The sequence below is a fragment of the Sinocyclocheilus grahami genome, unplaced genomic scaffold (assembly GCF_001515645.1).
Source record: "Sinocyclocheilus grahami isolate Dianchi unplaced genomic scaffold, SAMN03320097.WGS_v1.1 scaffold69.1, whole genome shotgun sequence".
Classification (NCBI taxonomy): domain Eukaryota; kingdom Metazoa; phylum Chordata; class Actinopteri; order Cypriniformes; family Cyprinidae; genus Sinocyclocheilus; species Sinocyclocheilus grahami.
Window position 1 is genome coordinate 772,147 of NW_015505248.1, and position 19,547 is coordinate 791,693.

The 19,547-nt window shown below is 38.2% G+C and overlaps 1 protein-coding gene across 13 annotated transcripts in view; it reads right to left on the bottom strand.

The window, feature by feature from the left end:
• The window catches only part of ldb1a (LIM domain binding 1a), a 27,625-nt gene extending 11,276 nt beyond the window's left edge, over nucleotides 1–16,349 (bottom strand). For 2 of the 13 annotated variants that reach the window (XM_016272309.1, XM_016272313.1), the window contains exons 1-3: nucleotides 16,147–16,346; nucleotides 15,953–15,992; nucleotides 12,882–12,983 (exon numbers count right to left, since the gene is read on the bottom strand). In XM_016272309.1, coding sequence (XP_016127795.1) covers nucleotides 12,882–12,909 — 28 coding nt within the window. In that variant the 5' untranslated portion in view covers nucleotides 12,910–12,983; nucleotides 15,953–15,992; nucleotides 16,147–16,346. Of the gene's footprint in view, nucleotides 1–2,654; nucleotides 2,967–12,881; nucleotides 12,984–14,947; nucleotides 15,395–15,952; nucleotides 16,030–16,146 lie in introns of those variants that run through there. The other 11 variants (XM_016272308.1, XM_016272310.1, XM_016272303.1 and 8 more) reach the window with 11 other exon arrangements.
• Between the last annotated feature and the right edge of the window lie 3,198 nt (nucleotides 16,350–19,547).

Consider the following 19,547-nt stretch of genomic DNA (forward strand, 5'->3'; position numbering starts at 1 on the left):
ACTAATAAGAACAATATAAAACGCACCAAGGATTAATGAGCTACTGGATTCATGAATATTAATCGGGTTGTGTGCGTTCGCTCGAACTGATTTGCTGAAATCAAAACAGGGAAGATAATAGGTGAGCGCCAGCTAATGAGATTGCCGTTTGCGCATTAGTTCCGCCTATTAGTTTCTTAAAAGCCGAAGAATTACAAAGAAACTCCGTCATTTCTCTCTCTCCCTCTCTCGCTGCGTGTGTGTGAAACAAAGCGACGGCGAGTCGTGCGCCTTCACACTAGAGTTTACGGTACGATGTGCGTTGCACATCCATTCACATTAAAGGTGTAATAGGTGATTGTCTTCAGAAACATTTTTTTGTTATGCTGGTTGAAAGTCTCTTCACATCCCGATAGCAATCATTAAGTTAAGTGGTCTAAATGTATTCATCTGTATTTAAATATTTTGTGGAAGGCGTAGGACCAAGAAATGTTCGTCCAATCAAAAAGCTCGGTCCAAGAGTATTGTAGTACTTTTTAAGTTTTCACACCAGTGAATGACGCATGATGTAGCCCAGCGATTAATCCAGTCCTCGCGCCCCCCGTTCTGCATATTTTGAATGTCTCGCTTAGTTAACACACCCGATTCAAATAACCAGCTCGTTAGAAGTGAGCTACGTGCATGAACTGTGTTCCGATCGATATGATCCCTACACAGTGTTCATTGCTCCCTCCTCACTGAGCGGGGGAAATACGTTGAAGTTTACTTCACTTCGGAACATGGGCTGGAATTGGGAACCGCTGATGTAGCTTATTGTAGTAATGTTGTCTCTGGTACTCTGGTCTGTGAGTGAGCGTATATGCATTCAGGGGGCGTGGCTTTGGACGGCGATTACAGGGAGGGTGGGACATTCGCTTTCAGTGCTATAAGGCTAAAGTTAGCATTTTCCAAGATCTCCTATTGCGCCTTTAACTGAAAAACAGCACAGATCGCTTAGTGGAGGGTGAAACTCTGATGCGCTCAGGCAGAGTTAGCCTCCAACTCACACACTGGCGAGTAAAATCTGAGAATTTATTAGCAATTGGCTAATATTATACATCATTTAGTCGCCAGAGTGAAGATTTAGTCGCATATGCGAGCGATTTACTCGCAATGTAGAGGGTTGCTATGCACACAGCAAGAGTGGCTTATAGAGAACTATGTGAATGTCCTTGAGTGGCCCAGCCACAGCCTGGGCTTGAACCCAATCAAATATTTCTGGAAAAATATAGTAAAATACAGCGCTCTTTTCCACCTTCAATACCATGACTGAGGTGAGACCTCACTGAAACCCCAACTGTTCTCTGGGCGCTGCAGCAAACATGGATGAGTGTGTTCACGATGTGTGTGTGTGTGCACTTGGCTGGGTTAAATGCAGAGCACAAATTCCAAGTATGGGACACCATACCTGGCTACACGTCATGTCACTAATACACTCATACTGTATATAAGGATTCATATAACTCCAGTTAGTGCTGTGTAATTTATGTTAACTGAAACAACAAGCTAAAAGCAACAACCCCAAAACATGCCGAACAAAGACTAATCTAATGCAATGTACAATTCAGTCCATTATTATAATGCAACATTATCCATAAAGTGCACTTCATGATTCTTGCACATTTGTGTCACTATAAAGGCTATACGATGGAAATAAAGGATGATCCCGTACCTTTTGACTAAGGAATTTCCATGATTGTGTTCATGATTTCTTATGTTATGGATATTTGATTAAATAATTTGAATTTAGCATAACAAGAAACATTTATATTCACTATAGAAATATTTATATAATATAGAAAATTACTTCTCACAATATTACATTTCCCTGATATTTCCCAGTTTTGCATGATGCATGGTCACACATACAGATCTTCCATTCTACTAGTCTGATGCACCATCCTGTCAATGTTGTGGCTCTGTGAGTTTTAATAATCTGCATAATATAAAATAAACTAAGACATGCACATTTTTTCCCAACTACTCTCTTTACATTAGAGCTGTTTTTTAAAGTGTATATGAGAAATATAATGCGTTCATTCTCAGTCATGTCCTTAAGAATTACACACACACTATTTAGACTAAAGCTCACACTAAATTTACCAGAATAACATGTTTTATAATGCTATTCACACACAAAAATAAACTATTTTTATTTGATAATTTATGATTATAATTTAAAGCCATTAAAAACCGATATATCAAATGACTGTATTTAATGCCTATTCACACAGATTAATAGTAACTACTTCATCCTCCTCTCTGTTGTTGGTGAACATTTGTGCTAAGCTACTATTAAGGTGTAGCCACACTACTTAATACAATTCATAATAAAGTGCATTGAACCATTATTAAAACACACAACACTTAATTCAAAACACGTATTGCTGATTTATTTTTAGCAACTGATTCCTAGCAAGTCTCGATATTTGTCTACTATAACGACAAACTTGATAGCCTAGCTTAGCCAGGCCTGGCTCGGAACACAGGCGAGGCCCTGCACAGGTTCGCGGATTATTTCAACAGTGTAAACAGCATCACCATGGCGACGCAATTTAACGCCTTTATTTTCACGCTTTCTCGCTTTAAAACGAAAGGTTGCTATGAGTTAATGTTGCACTGAAGCACAAGCGCACCTGCAGGAATCCAAGCTGGAATTCGACGCGCTCTCCTCCCGGTGCTCCCTGTTTATAATCCCGGTCTGTCGGTCGCTGTTCTTAAACATCAGTCCCTTCAAACCATGGTGGTGTGCAAAAAGCCGTTACAAAATGCAGCTTCAGCGCTGGTAGTAGACTTTGTTAAACGGGAACCGGACTCAAGGGGGTAACGAGGAAAAGTGCCCGTGCGACCCTTTGTTCCTGTTCATGAACAATGGTACAGGCCCTTCTTTCTCTCCTATCCGTGCAGCCCCCCTCAACACTCCCTGCTCTGGTGGAACATCAACCCCTCGCGTTCCCCTCCAATCAAGCCCACCCCTCCCCCAGCCCGTACACACTCTACTACTGCCCGCACTAGTGGTCCACCGATATTGTTTTTTTGACAGCCGATATCTTGGAAAGCAGGGTGGCCGATGGTCGATATAAAGCCGATATAATTTTTTTTATTTTAATTAATTAATATTTAAGAAATTTTAAACATTTATAAAAAAAATAAATGTGTTAAATAAACATACTTATACTTTAGAGCCGATATCTTGGAAAGCAGGGTGGCCGATGGTCGATATAAAGCCGATATAATTTTTTTTATTTTAATTAATTAATATTTAAGAAATTTTAAAAATTTATAAAAAAAATAAATGTGTTAAATAAACATACTTATACTTTAGATGACAAAGTATTTTTCACTAATAAATTAATATTTAATAAAAATATAATTAAAAAGGAAGTACACACTGTAACCAACAGGGCACTAAGTAATCTGGGAAGTTTGTATGCATTGGGAATCATATTTTTTTTCAAATAAAGCCAAGGTAACACTCATTTTACATACAGCACACAGTGAAAATGCCATGAATATGACAGTGGGCAAATGCATAAAGCGCAGCATAATTTAAAATCACGAGTTTAAAGTTTGTCGATCGCCCGTCTCCAGTGAAGCTGAACTCTCCTCCTGTCCGCATTCAATTCACACGGATCGACCGTCATGCAGAGTACACCCGATCATGCAGGATACAAATGCACACTTCACAAGATCTCACAACTGGATCTGACTAAGTTTGCAAGGTTTTTTAAATTAGATGTTTATTAGACATTCAAAGATTTGTTTAAATGATATAAATGCGTAACATTATTTGCTGAATGCTGATGGCAAACAAGAAAGTATTATAATGTTTGGCTTTCTATTACTAATAATATAAAAGCAATCGTTATAAGACCATTTGTATACATTTTAATTTGTTTGTTTAAACGTTCTATCGGATTATTAGACAGATTTTTATCCGTATTTAGACAGAACTGTTAACGACAACAGCGAACCAGAGGGAGAACCACTGTGTGCTCAGGTGCTGCCGTTCTCAGCACCATCAAAATAAAAGCCTCGAACACAACGACCAAACAGAAAAACTTATCGGCCGATGCCGATATTTAAAAAAAAAAAAGCCAAAACCACTAGCCCGCACCCTCAATCTGCATTCAGTACACTTCACATCGAAAGCTTATACTGTACATTTGTCAAGTGTGCTCAGGTGCTGCCGTTCTCAGCACCATCAAAATAAAAGCCTCGAACACAACGACCAAACAGAAAAACTTATCGGCCGATGCCGATATTTAAAAAAAAAAAGCCAAAACCACTAGCCCGCACCCTCAATCTGCATTCAGTACACTTCACGTCGAAAGCTTATACTGTACATTTGTCAAAAGGAAAACATTTCGAGTTGACTACAGGAAATAAATAAGTGAATGAATGAATGAATAAATAAATAAATATATAACACGACTTAAATGAGCGCAGAGAGGATGCTGTTTACACCACATACACATCTTCTGAAGACCCTGTTGGCAATAAGCTCTCTAAATTCATTTATTTAGTTTGTAGCACTTAAACTAGTAACTTTGATAAATAAATTAAAAAATGCATAAAAACATCAGAATCTTTGCACATTAAATATTTGATATATTTGTGTATAAAATATATATATTCTATATGGACTTGAATATTTATTCAATTTACTTCAAATAAAGTTCAATATTTGTGTTTTTCCTGTTAATTATATCAAAAGTATATAATTGGGATCAAAATGCCAGTTTTACTAAATGAAGAATGAGTTGAGTTTCATTGTAACATTTTTCAAAATATCTTCTTTTATGTTCCACAAAAAAAAGAAAGGCATACCGGTTTAGGACGACATGAGGGTGAGTAAATTATGACTTAAAATTAATTTTGGGGTGAACTGTCTCTTTCAGAATGATATAAGAGCATTCAAGTCAGAGACTTTAATAAAGAATCTACAGTATACTAAATTGCTGTGGGTCACATAGGCACGTGTGATGGGTCAGACCCCTCCACTCCCTCAGATAGAACAACATCGCCCCCTGATGTCATGAACGTGCATAAACCCCAAATCTTCTGAAGTCAAAGGATTGCAGTATAAATTTTGCAAAGAAACTATGGGCCAACTTCACGATTATACATGAGTGTTAAGGGAGCCACTGATGACTATATAAATTAGGGTGTGAAATCGGGATGACAGGTACCTCAACATGGTACATCTGATAACTGATGGATCTACCGTAATAAGCTGCTTGGTTAAATGGCACATCCAGACATGCAGAACAAAAAAACGATTATAGCTAAACGTCCATTGGGGCCCTTGCTGAATTCATTTATTAGCTTTATGAAGCTTTATGAACGTCCTTCATCTGCAGTAGTGAAGCTGTTCTCATTTTAACTCCTCCGGTTTGAATGAAGGATTGCCTCTGTGGGAAAACTCCATCCTCCATGGCTGACAAAATCTCTCTCCCTGATGAGGCCTCTGCTTGCATCTGAGTGCTCCGGGGGCTCTTTGTGATGCCACTGCCTCATCTCTCCCAAACACAAGCACAGGAGGAGCCATGTGCCTCACGCTCACCCAGACTGCTCACAGCCTAACGGCTGGCAGAGCGTGATAATGCTCTGGCGACAGACGACATATGTGAGGGCCATACTAACTACTGTGGGGGAATGACTGCAGTACATATCATATCTAATGTCTGTCCTCTACTCAGAGGAATGTGCATGAGAGGAATTTCATGTGCTGTTCACAAAAGAAAGTCTACACTTTTGAATTTGTCATGAAATCTATGTAATAAATCCCAAGATTTAGATTAAGCATTTATATTACCGCACATGTGAATATTTTGTTTAGGGTTCCCACGATCCGTGAAAACCTGGAAATTTTAGGGACTTTCAAAGTTTTTACTGGAAATGATTGAAATCTTATACAGTCATGAAAAAGTCTCAACTCTTTCTATAGTCAATAGAAATATTTTATATTCTGAAGTGTTTCTTTGGCTAAATACTCTTTGTGAGATCTCTATCAAACTGTTTAACAAAACTGTTATCCTGTCATCACAAACTGGAAAACTCATGGTAAAATCATGAAAAAGCATTGGTGAGAATATACAGAAACTCTCATACTGTACATGCTAATATGTTGGTAAAATCTGGGTTTTTTTTGTCATCAAAAATATTTCAGTACAATATTACAGAAGAAAAACTGAAATTTGATTATGAAGTTTATTATGAAATTTGAAGTTTTATCCGTTTTATTCAATAAAAAATATTATGTTAATATACACTACATTTGTTTGATTAAAAATTGTGAAATATTTAAAATAACTTTTTTTATTTTAATTTATTTAAAAATATAGTCTATTCCTATGATGCCTATTAATCTAGTCAGAAATCTTTCTGTGCTTATTTGGTCTTCATTTCTTATTATTATCAATGTTGAAAACAGTTGTGCTGCTTCATATTTTTTGTTAGTTTTTGATGAATAAAAAGTTCAAAAGAATAGCATTTATTTGAAAATAGAAATCTTTTGTAACATTCTAAATAATTTAAGGTATCCTTTGTTAAATAAAAGTATTAATTTCTTTTAAAAAAATCTTACTGACCCCAATCATGACTCACCGATACCAGCATTAACAGCACCTCTGATTTTCAAGATGATGATGTTCTGATGACCCAGCAGGTATCAAACAGTCTCTTCAGACTTTTCTAATGCTTATGCTCTACAGGTGATTCCTTTCTTTTCATCCCAAACTACTCATTACCACCTAAAACTCGTATAAGCATTTGATTGCCAGAGACGTATGCAAAGCTGAGTGAACCCACCGGTGGATTAAACTGACTGGCTTTTTTGTTGCAAGCATCTCTTTAAGCCGTTAAATCACTTGGAAACACGCGTTGCACTGCTGTGAGAGGAAATAAGATGAGGGCTCTGAAATGCCCACACTTAACAAATATACAGTGAATATTCTGCCTCCTGCTGCACTGCAGTGGCAGCTTAGTGGTTAAAGATGTGACAAAGCACTTAACCTCAGGTCACTCCGTGGGGACTGGACCTGTAATAAATATACTGTAAGTCACTTTGGATATGAAAGTGTCTGATAAATGACTAATAAGTAACTGTGGTTTTTGTTGACTTTGTTGGCAAACACTCGATGCCATCAAACACCAATGTCAGACCTCAAAAAGCAGTGGGAGAAATACTTGATGAGAATGCTGAGGAAAATCAATGAGCAGTAAAACATACAGAGGAAAACACATTTGCTGTCATTGGGAATAAATCAGCTCTGGAACTTTAGGTGTTCCCTACATAAAACACACACTTCAGGTATATAGAGAGAGCGTGGGGTCTGTTCTAATCATACTCAGTGTGTTTCCATTGGCATCAGCAGCCGCAGGGTCAGGTCATGGAAATTTATCGAGGTCTCAAGGCAGGAGCCACTGAGCTGGAAATCATAGAGTAGCAAACAGCTGATCCTCGTCACTCTACAAGATACAGATGCCTTTGCTTACTTCTCATTTTATTACATTTTACATATTTAATTCATTTTATTACTGCAGTTCTACAATACACTCTTGCATTTACAATTGCTGATCTATACAGTTATTTGGCTCAACTACAGCAGCTGTCCTTTATCATGATTGCAAAACTACATTTTCTGAACAAAATATTTGCCCATGCAAAAGTCACCATCAGGGTGTTGGTATGCAGTGGCTAGGATGGTTTGGGTAGTTGCAAAGCAGTTTACTGCCCCAAGTAAATAGTCAACCTCTTTTAAAGATTCTCCATGATATTCTGGTTTCTAGATGGCTTGGCTTGTACCTTCAGAGTAAGTCTAGTCTATGAAAGAATTTCTTAAGGCATATGTATAGCTCTGGATTTTTCAATGACTTACTGCAAATTACTCAATAATTACACCAGTAGGTGTCGATAAGTGACTGTATAAGTGAGTAATTTGATCGTCTATTAAATGATTTGTTCAAAAACACGATTCAATCAAGAATGAGACATGGAATTCCGAATAGCTTAATAGCATAGGCCTATTATTATTTCTGCAATATACGGGGAATATATTAAGAGTAGCACGATAGTGCACTATTTTGAATTCAAGTGTTTTCATGAGTCATTGATTGATTCATTCACTCAAAAGATTCGTTCAAAAACATTGATTAATTTAGGAACTAACCATTACTACTGTGCGTTTCAGGCTTCGTTTAGCAAGTACGGTGGAGCGAAAAGTAGACAAAGTAACTGGTAATATTGTGTGTAAAATATAAGTTACTCAATATTAACGTCTTATTAACAATTTTATTTAAAAAAAAAATTAAAACAATATTAACTGTTTATTGAACTAGCAGCCTACATAATAGCAAAATCACATTTCAGTAGCCTACTGTTGTGATTACCTGCAGAAAAATGTAAAGTTGTTACCCATTTATACTGTGTGAGAAAGGTGTTTTTTTTTTCAAATGTAATAGCAAATTTTTTTTATACTAAGAAACTACAAAAGTGCTGACTTTGACTGCCCTAAAATAACATTTTGCGTTAATAATGTAAAATTCTGTAAACGTGGTAAAACATTATTGCATATTTGTTTACATATAAGGATGACAGTTTGAAAACACCTGGAAAAGTAACAGCACACCTCTCATCATCAATCCGCACAACTTAAAGAATCATTCGTATCCATACACAAACAGTGAGTCACATGCCAAATCATAATACAAATAGAGGTACAAATATAAGCAATAGCAATATTGATGCTTATCCTACCAAGCACCACTAATAAATCTTCATTCAGTCCGTAAAATCATGTGTCCTTTTTGTTCAGACAGGGCATTGATTCTTGCTGTGGTGGAGTTGTGCAGCTGGCAAATGCCAGCTCTCATCTAATATTCCGTCACCATAGGTGACACGTGACATAACGAGTTCTAACATCCCCATCTAACACTGACAAGTTGAGGGGAGCTTTCTGCACAGGAAGCCATTTTGTTCTAGCTCTGTGTAATGAGACAGATCTGTGAGCCACGAGCTGGAGAGGGGGGAGATGTTGCACACACGCACACAAAACGCACAGGCATTGCCAATCCAGCAGGGAGACAGTAAATCAACGCAGCTTCTCCCAACTTGACAGGCACACCCTAACCCTTTCATCGTTGTGCAACTTGAAACAGGCTTGCTTTGCGACCGAGGTTGCTATTTTAGCTTTGCTTAAAGTCATTTCCTTCTAATCAAAGGGCCATGTGACTTTCTGCATGAGGTAACAGGACACATGCTGATATCGAGTGCCTGTGGGTGAAAGGTAGAGAGTCGAGTGGCAGAGAGCAGCTGGATGGAGCTTAGTCAAATTTAAAAATGTCGGTATGGGTTGTTATCTAGCTCAAACAAAGCTATAAAAGAGGCCATTAAAAGCGTGCAATCCGTGCTCAGTGAATATATCCGCGAATCCAGACAGGAACATCACAGCGGCCCACTGTATGTGCAGCCCACATGAGCATAGGAATGTAAACAAACCAGACTTCAAACCAAACCTGTGTCGAGGGGAGGGGCGTGCGCTGTAAGCACAGATTGCATCGTGTTTCTGACAGAGGTGAACATCACAAGTAGTTTTTTACGGTGCTCTTCTGCCTTTTATGAAACAGCGCAGTGGGATCACAGACTAAAGCAAGAAATAGCCGTCTCTTATGCTCCGAGCCTGTTTCAGTCTCACCCTGTCTCCTTCTTTCTTCTCTTCGCCCTCTTTCCCGCCTCCCTCCTCACAAAAAAAGGAAAGCAATCAGACAGGACACATGTCTGTGGAAATTTCCATGACTACGCTTGTAAAAATGTACCCTTGTGACTTGATTTTAAACAAACGCAACGTGCCAAATTTTGGCTTGTTTATCAATGGGGTTGCCAGAGAGGCTTTTGTGGCTGGCTCTTGCACAGAGATAAAAATCTGACTTGAGAACGTCTTAAGAAACTGCTTGCCTTGTGTTTATGGCACCAAAACAATCCCCACACTGGTCCAAACTTGTCTTGATGCCATTCACCCTGTTTTTAATCTTTATCGCAGTGAGGGAGAGGACAGACGTTACGTGCCTTGTAATAGTGCTTGTCTTTCCATGATGCCACAGATCTTAAGAACATGACGTTTGGTACTTGGAAACTCTTATAGACTGAACATATGGACTCGATTAAAAACATATTTAAGTGATCTAGAGACTATAACTTGTGAGAGAAAAAGACTGGGTCAGAAACAAGAGTGCCTTGTGTCTAGTGGTGTAAATTTGTCCTCTCTGTGTAGGTGATGGCGCACACTGGGCTTCACAGCAAAGTCAACATATGCTACATCACTACTTCCAGCATATTTGATCACACTCAAACAAGCTACGCTCATTCATTATAAGGCCAACAGGTAACATTCAGACACTAAGTTACAAATGGCAAAAGAATGGGGAAAGCTGCTGTATTGAGACTTGTTACAGCACTTGTATACTGTTGCCCTCCTATTGGTCTGAATTACTTTTATTTGCTCTTCTCATTTGTAAGTCGCTTTGGATAAAAGCGTCTGCTAAATGATTAAATGCAACTGTAAATATCATCACTCTGTCACTCTTAACGGGTTTACATAGGTATATGGCCAAACGTTTCATGCTGCCATTGATCGGAGTTTCCCTATAGGATACTTGCTGTTAGATCACCAACATGAAGCCATGTCTTTAGGAACATCACTTGATTCTAAGCCAAGGATATAGCGGTGCTAACATTTTTATGAAGATTCTGTCCAAAGTGTGGCACTGGCAAAGTCTTAGGTCTTTTATTCAAAGTCGTTTATGTCTAAAATTTTAGAAAAAGTTGTGTCTGCTCAATTGTGCTCCTTCCTGCAAAAAATGATCTCTATGAAGAATTTCAGTCAGGTTTCAGGCCCCACCAAAGCACAGAAACTGCACTTGTTAAAATGACAAATTACTTGCTTCTTGCGTCAGACCAAGGCTGTATCTCATTGCTAGTTTTACTTGATCTTAGTGCTGCGTTACTCATGACATACTCATAGATCGATTACAAAACTATACAGGTATTCAAGGGCAGGCTTTAAGATGGTTTAGATTCTACCTGTCCAATCGCTACCATTTTGTTCATTTAAATGGGGAGTCATCTCAATTAAAACCAGTAAAATATGGAGTGCCACAAGTCTAGTCTACATTATTATTCGTTAGTTTGGGTTAAACAAATCATTTTTGCTTGGTTGGAACAGCAGCTACGCTAATTATGTTTCTATTTGTTTCTCTGTTTTTTGCCAACTAGGATTTACACAAGCTTCAGTCTGGATCCAGAACACCTGAGAAGAGATGATGCCAACCCCTCAGAGGACCTCAGATGATGCCAACCCTGAAACAACTTACAGAACTACCACATTTTGCTATAAGTTTGATTGCATCATATAATAATTGCTGTTAATAGTGTTCATCATCTGTTTGATTACGTCTTTAATGATTTTTCTGTACATTTCTGCCATTTGTACATTAACTGACAGTCACCACTGATAAACTACCACTAAATATTGTAGAAACTTAATTTGCTGTAAAGTTGCTTTGAAAAAATTTGTATAGTGAAAGGTGCTATACAAATAAACTTGAATTGAATTAGGTTTGATTCAAACTGATCAAATGTATACTTTAAATGCAAATAAGTAAATACAAATATTATAAATATAAAACAAAACATATATATATATATATATATATATATATATATATGCATAAATATAAAAATATAAAGATTTATAAATACAAATATTTTATACATATGAATATATATAAACATCAATGTGAATATTTAAAATATATATATTGAAAAATATAAATGAATTAATACATAAATTAACAGAGCTTATTGTTATGCATAATAAATATAAGTAATAATAAAAATAAGTATTTATTAGCAATAATAAATATAGATGCATACATATATAAAAATATAATATATATAAATATGATTAAACAAATATAAATTGGTATGCATTATAAACGTAAGTAATAATACTAAAATAAATACCAATATTTATAAAAGTTAACAGGTGTAAAATATGGCTAATTTGTGATTTATGCTTACAGCGAATTATGCTTGTGACTGATTGTGCAATTCCTGTATAAATTAGTCAAGACAGATGTTTAAGATGTCTCTATTCAACAATCTCAAAGCAAGGACAGCTGCCCAAAAAGTTAATGTCTTTGATTTCAAATGCCTTCAACATGTGAAAAATGTTTGCAATGCAGATGAATGAACTTGTGTCAGAAGTTTATAAACATTACAGAAACACTCTTTATATTATTCCCTGGCATCGGCACAAATGACCAACCAACGCCTAAAACTGCTTTCAGAACATGATTAAGAAAAAAAACAGAGTATGTTTTTCATAACCGTCAGAAGTTAAACTGCCACAGTGTCCTGCTCAATCAAAAGTCTTTACTTGTTTCTCTATGCAAAGCACTTTAAAATGTGAGTGAGAGCTGACGTCATGTGACAAAAGGACAGCACTCCACACAACTATAGCCTACACACAAGTCAGAGAGCTATTCAAGTCACAGCAATGTCCAGGAAGTCTCTGCTCCGAGATCACAAACAAATGCATGCTATTACATGCAGAAATAAAACAAATGTCACCATACAGGAATGCTGATTTATTTAATGCTCCTTTCCAGTTCAAATAAACAGGCCACAGATACAGTGCACAATGCAACATATGACCTAAGTGGCTCTACATTATTGGTGCAAGAGATATGTGAAATCTTCCAGGTATAGTGCTCTTCCTTTCATTCCCAAAAACCTCATGCAGTTTTGCAACTCCTGCCTGAAGCTGTCCATGCAGAAGAGAGGGAATTAAAGCTCTTACCTGGGCAAGCACAACCTCCAACAGACATCTTCTCACATGTTTGGCACTGCTCTTAATGAAATGGTGTTTGTTCAGTCCACGCACTGTTAGCATGGGCTTCTTCTGAGAAACAGAAACAGGCAGAAAGGGGTGGGGAGTCAGCAGGAGGAGGGCACAAAAAAAATCTAAATGTAGAAACAAGAGCTCAGCGAGAAACAGGAAGTAGGAATTACACTCCTGCTCGACACTGCGCCCAGGTTCATTAATATGCAAATTGAAATACTTGTGGGAGGGAGAAAAAAACAAAACGAGAGACAGTGTGTGTGTGTGTGTGTGTGTGTGTGTGACACAGGAGAGGATCAGAGAGGGAGGGAGAGGGAAAGCGAGAGCCAACATTGTCAAAGTGACCTGTGAGGCACATTTTAGAGCACACTGGCCATGTAATGCTGTTCTTTTTTTCTCTCCATGTATTGCCTTTTTTTGCCTTGTGCTGCTAACGGAGATAAACAGAGGCAGCCAGAGGCACGGAGTCATTACCGCCTAGTGGAGCTACGACACACTGCATAAACACACACACACACACACACAAGCACACGTTCATCCTGCCCTCCTGATGCTCCCTGGGGTCTGCTGTAAAGCTCACCCCTGCCAGAGTGAGACACACACTCTATCTGCTGCATGACTGATCTGCCTTCTCCTCATACAGCCGTCCTTCTGCTCTTTCCATGTTCTGTACATTTCAGTAAACCTACCTATGCATTGCTGTACATTATTCTATCTCTGATACATTCACAAAAAATGTACAGTGGGGTAGATGCACACAATATATTGGTACCATATTGGTTATTAGCACAAGAAAAAAAGTATAATAATAATGTTTTTTTTTAATTGAATACATTTAAAATATTGGATATTCAATTGTACATGCCTATTTAAAATACATTTGCCGTCATTTAACAAATGTTAATATTTGTATAATATTGTGTGTTTAATATTTAACATTTGTGTATTATTATACAAATATTTTACAGTGAATATTTATATAAACATTAATAGCAAATAATAAATATAAGTAATATTAGCATAGTAAACATTAATAAAAAATACACTAATTTAATAACACTTAATGAATTTATTAAATCTTTGTACTGTATTTATTTTAATATTGTGATGCCTAAATTCACTTGTAGAATTTAAAATGATTGATTCTAGTTTGTTTTCTTTTTTATTTATTTAGAGTAAAAAAACATCTAATATTGGAATATTAAATTGGAAAATATATAATATTGGAATTTTTAATATCTATAATTTTAATACCAGTGCCTGTGAGAGTACAATGATTAGATGGAAATACTATGGCATTTACATGGTAATTTTTCATGGTACAAAAAAACATGCTTTTGTAATTACAATAACTGTGATACAAAAATCATACTGTTAATGGCTTCATATTCATATACCATTCCATTTACATAGTGCTTTTACGGCTACTCTTAAGAATACTATGGTATTTTTATGTCCTAAAACATAGTGTGTGTGTATATATATATATATATATATATATATATATATGCTATATATTGTGTAAATATACTAAATGTGATTTATTCGTACTGACAACATCAACCAATTTAATGGTTTTGTTAATATCATTATTATCTACCTGGTACATCACGATACATTTTCAAGTATCTTGGTATTTCCCATTATGTGTGTCAAAAACATGGTAACTTTTTCTGTACAATAACTGTGATTTATTCATAATGACAAAATAATGGTACTGTTAACATATTCATACAGAATGCAATTTACTTCTAAGAATATTATGATCAAAAACATAGTAATATTTTTTTTTCAGTGAGTATAGTAACTGGGATTTATTTGTAATGATTTTGTTACCATATTCATATAGCAAGATGTCTAAATGGTACATCAAAGTACTTTTAAGAATACCATGGTATTTCCATGGAACATATCCAAAAACATACCTTGTTCTATAAATGTGGCAACTGCCATTTATTTGTACAGACGAGAAAATGGTTCAGTTAATGGCTACAGAGAGTTTAGATTAAAAATGCAAAGCATACCTGGTGCACTGGGACATTGGAGAAACATTCCAGAGAGTGTGCTAAGGTGTCTAATTTCTTCAAAGAACCTGTATCTAAAACTGGCTGAGCACTCACACAAAACAATACAATGTAGAAGTTATTCACATCTGTCTTTGTCTAAGTGCACATTCACATCTTCAGCCCTCCCTTTTTTAAAGACTCGTTTGGCTTTCCCATAGTCTCAAAGGACAGACAGAGATCCCTGTCCACATGGCACCCGCTCCGTGTCAGTCCCGCGATCGATCCGACGCCTCCCTCGCTCTACCCCGCTTTCCCTTCTCAAAGCCTCTCCCTCCAGTGTGCTGTGCTTCTAACTACCGAATCTCACACACCACTGGTCCTTTACGTCCCTTGTCAAAGCCGCCTGACAACTCCAGAGAGGGGGGAGTGCGAGAGCCCTCAGCAACCTCTTGATTTCACAGACTCTCATCTGGTGTATCTAGGGAACAAGGCACTGCTTTCATCGCACCGCTGTTATTACATGTCACCCGTCACTCAAAATCAATATGGTGACACAGAGACAACACTCTCCATCCCACATGCACACAAACGACCAGCCAGTCGGATGTAAAATCAGTCCCTGCGATTACTTACTCCTAAAATGCCTTTAATGAACTCATTTGATTTACTTTCCTTAGCTGACTGGAGCTGCGGGCCAAAACACAGTGAGCGAAGAACAAAGAGAGCCACTCCACTGAGAATAATTTCACACTGAAGGGTTTCTTTGCACTGCTGTAGGAAATTGCTTTTTGTTTTCAGAACCACAGATTGGCTTTGAAGCCCTGAGCCTCGGGAGATGCTCTTCACCACAGACTGCACAATCAGGTCCTGCTCTCCCTCCCTCTCTTTCGTCCTCAGTCACACGCGCTCACACTCCGACTCGCAGCTCTGCTGAAAACAAAGATGATCCCTCCTCTGTCTTTCCTCTGACACCACCATTGTCGAAGCTTAGATGTTTACCTGGGTGCGCTGACACTCACTCACCTTCGCTCGCAGTCACGGTGGTGTTCCCGGTGCTGCCACGCTGTCGAGAAACAGAGAGGAAGGATCTACGATCAACCCTTGATCCAATTAAGTGCATGAAAACAACACAAAATGCAGCCAGTTTATTATACTAAAACAGCCTGAGTTCAATAAAACCAAATTAATCTAATCAAGTTCCATATTGTTTGCCTCACCACATTTTACCTCTTCGGGGTCTGTGCTGTTTGTGGTAGTCGAAGCTCGACGTATTGATGATCTGGAGCTGGGTCAATTAGCCCTAAAAAGCATGGACAGAGAGAAAGAGAGATAGAGAGAAAACGTAGAGGAGAGCAAAAGGAGGAGGCGGGAGAGAGCGCACGGATCCACTGGAATAAATATGACGCAGAGCCAGAGCAACTTCTCCAGCCCGCTGTACCCAACGAGGGCACTGTCACCATGGCAACGGCAGAGCAGTGATAGCTCGCCGGGGCACACAAGGCACGGCATTATTCTGTCTCTCACTCACTGGAAATACACAGTTCCACTCAGACGGCGAGCACGTAGGCAGGGGGACGGGCGCCTTGTGTTCAATTTACTCTACTGGTTCTGGGCCCCAGGAGCCCAGCCACCTGTGACCTAAGATGAGGACCAACGCTGCTTAATGTGAAGATTATTTGAGAACACGCCAAATGGGTCGCCAATCAGCATTTGAAGACGGATCCTTACAAACTCTATGTTAAACAAAGCAAAGCGTCTGCCTAATTAAGTTGAATGGGAAAGGTTTATATAGCATTGTGAAATGAGAAAGGTTTATTGGCTTGCTGAGAAAAACTTGGGGTATGTTTACACGACAACAAACGACAAAAAACTGAGACGTTTTTCCTTTGTATTTTTGAAAAGATTTCCATACAGACGACAACGTTGTCAAAACAATCCCAGTTCACACTGATCTACGAAAACGAATAAAAACACTGTATTATGCATGCCATGCCAGTAGTTGGCAATGTCACTGTTTAAAGAAACACTGCGTGCCTGCGTAGTGCGTACGTACCTATAGACTGAACACATAATACGCATGTGCATGACCTCATCGCTTTCAAAAATTTGCATTTTTGCACTTTACACGGAGATCATAAAGGTAGTTTTCAAAAACTTGAACTTTGATACCAGTTTTCAAAAGTTTGTGTCTCCAAGCCAACAAAACACGGTTGTTGTGTAAATGAATGGCCAAAATGCATCAAAAGTTTTCCATTTTTAGTTGAAAACTGTTGTGTAAATGCCCCCCTTGGTTTGATGGTCTTAGCTGGTTTACACTGGACTCCAAGTCTGGCTGAGCTATTTTTAGCTGAATGGAGAGCTGGTCTCCAGGCCTGAATAGCTGAAAAAGTGCCTGAATCCCCTCTAAAACTCAACAATAATCATCTGAAACCAGCCTAATCTGGTTTGCTAGTCTCACAGCCTAGTCAGACTGCCCTGGTGACTGGTTTTAAAGGGGTTTTAGGCTCTCTTCAACTGGTTAAGATGGGACATCTACTTAAGCTCAGAATAGTTTAAGAGGGGGTTTTTTCTGCAGATTTACCCAATTAAATGTTCATTAGTCTGCTGAAAAAGTTAGTTTGATGGTCTTAGAAGGTTTAAACTGATCCCCAGCCTGGCTAAGCTGTTTTTAGCTAAACGACCAACAGGTCTTCTGGCCTGACAAGCTGAAACATGCCCTCTTTAAACAAACCAATAAAACACTGTAACATCTTAAAACAGCCTAATCTGGTTTGCTGATCTCCCAGCCAGGTCTGTTGACTGGCTTTAAAGGGTTTGGGGCACTTTTACGCTGGTCAGGCTGGGAGACTTGCTGAAGAATAGGTTGACTAGACTAGGAGACAAGCCCAAACCAGCTAAAACCAACTTATAACCGCTTAAGAGTACTTAAAGCAGGCTTATTCAGTAGGATTGCAAAAACAATAAAAAATAAAAATAAGGTGGTTTAATCTGGTCCTCAGCCTGGCCAAGCTGTTTTTAGCTGGCTGTTTTCAGCTGAAACGTGCCCAAAACCCCTCTAAAACCAGATATAACAGACCAGCCTGACCAATCTGGAAGACAAGCAAACCAGTTTAGACTGGTTTAAGCAGGCTTTTTCAGCAAGGTAGTTCTTTGAGAATGCCAAAATCAGCCAATATTCTTGCATTACACTTCTACTGCCATTCATGTCAAAATTGAGGCATTATTCAAATTATTTGACCCTAGCTGAAATCAAAAGCAATTTGTTGTATTAGCAATGGAAAGCTGATGTAGTTAGGAAAAATGGTAATGTCCAGACAGTCAGAAATATAATAAGCTTCATCTTAATGAGCTGTCAAGCTGTGTAAAAGAAAATTCCACCCAGTGGGCTGAGGAACTGGGTGATCCCTACACCATAATTTGGTGCTTAGGAAAATACAGTATGTTTTATAAACAACAGCTCTGGCCAACAAGGATATGAAATTTTTCTTGTCTTTTTATACTTTGAGTGGTGTCTGCTGCTTGCCAAGAGCAAAGCTGAGCAATGAGACAGGATGGAGAGGAACGGAGAGTGCCAAGTGACTCCAGTCTCAGCAGAATCATTCTAATGATGAGAGCCACACAATGGAAGGTGACCCACTTTTTGTGCCGCGTCCCTCTGGGATTTGTCGTCTCCAAAGATGACCTGGCCCAATTTCAACGTGTACACATTGTGTGCGATTATGTATTTGCTTGTGCGGTATGGGTGGGCGGGTGTTTGGTAGAACATAGCTCAAAATGATCTACTGCAAATGCATAACAATATGCCAAAATTTGACTAAGTGCACAAGGAAAAGGCAGAATTTGTGTACGGAAATAGCAAAGAACTTCTCCTGTCGAACGCAACAAAAGGAATTAGATGCAAAGAGAAGTATCTGGATCGTGCATAAATCAAGATGAACTTCATCAGGTGCTCTGGTGTTTGTATCATCCGGCAAGAAAAAACATGATTTCACGCATAATGCTTTCATTGTGCTGACTCCAGCCCTCATTGTGCCAAACAATTCCCTACAGCGCAAATATAAAGCTACTTTAGACACATCCGCCTCTGGCAACAGCAGCATATGCTGGACATTAGCTCTTGTAATTCAGTCAGCATGTTTGTATGTAACTCAAAGCAGACAGGAACGTAGGCATGTGCACTTAAGAAGCACTGATAGCAAATAATCATTACATGTCTATTGGGGATGATCTGTATAAAATATAAGGATTTTTAAAATGGAAACTTTCCAAGCAAGTACTACAAAAACACCTCTCACTAAGTTCACTGAACTGAACACAAAGGTACATTTTCAGGTCACTGCAACGATTAAAGGAAAACGCCTCTGTAGTACTTCATTATTTAGTCCTACTGGCACAATGAGATGTTAAACAGTGTCAAGCGGAGTACATCTAATTAATCTAAGTACATTTCAGAAGACTGAATTGATTGTCGCCTCCACCATTCCTTCCAAGATACAGCATTTGATTTCATTGATAGAGGCAGGCAAAATAAAAAAAACCGCTTAGCTCTTTTCTTTTTCTAGTGAAAACTAAGAAGATGGATGATCCAAAAGAAACTGAAACAAAACTCTAGTATGCA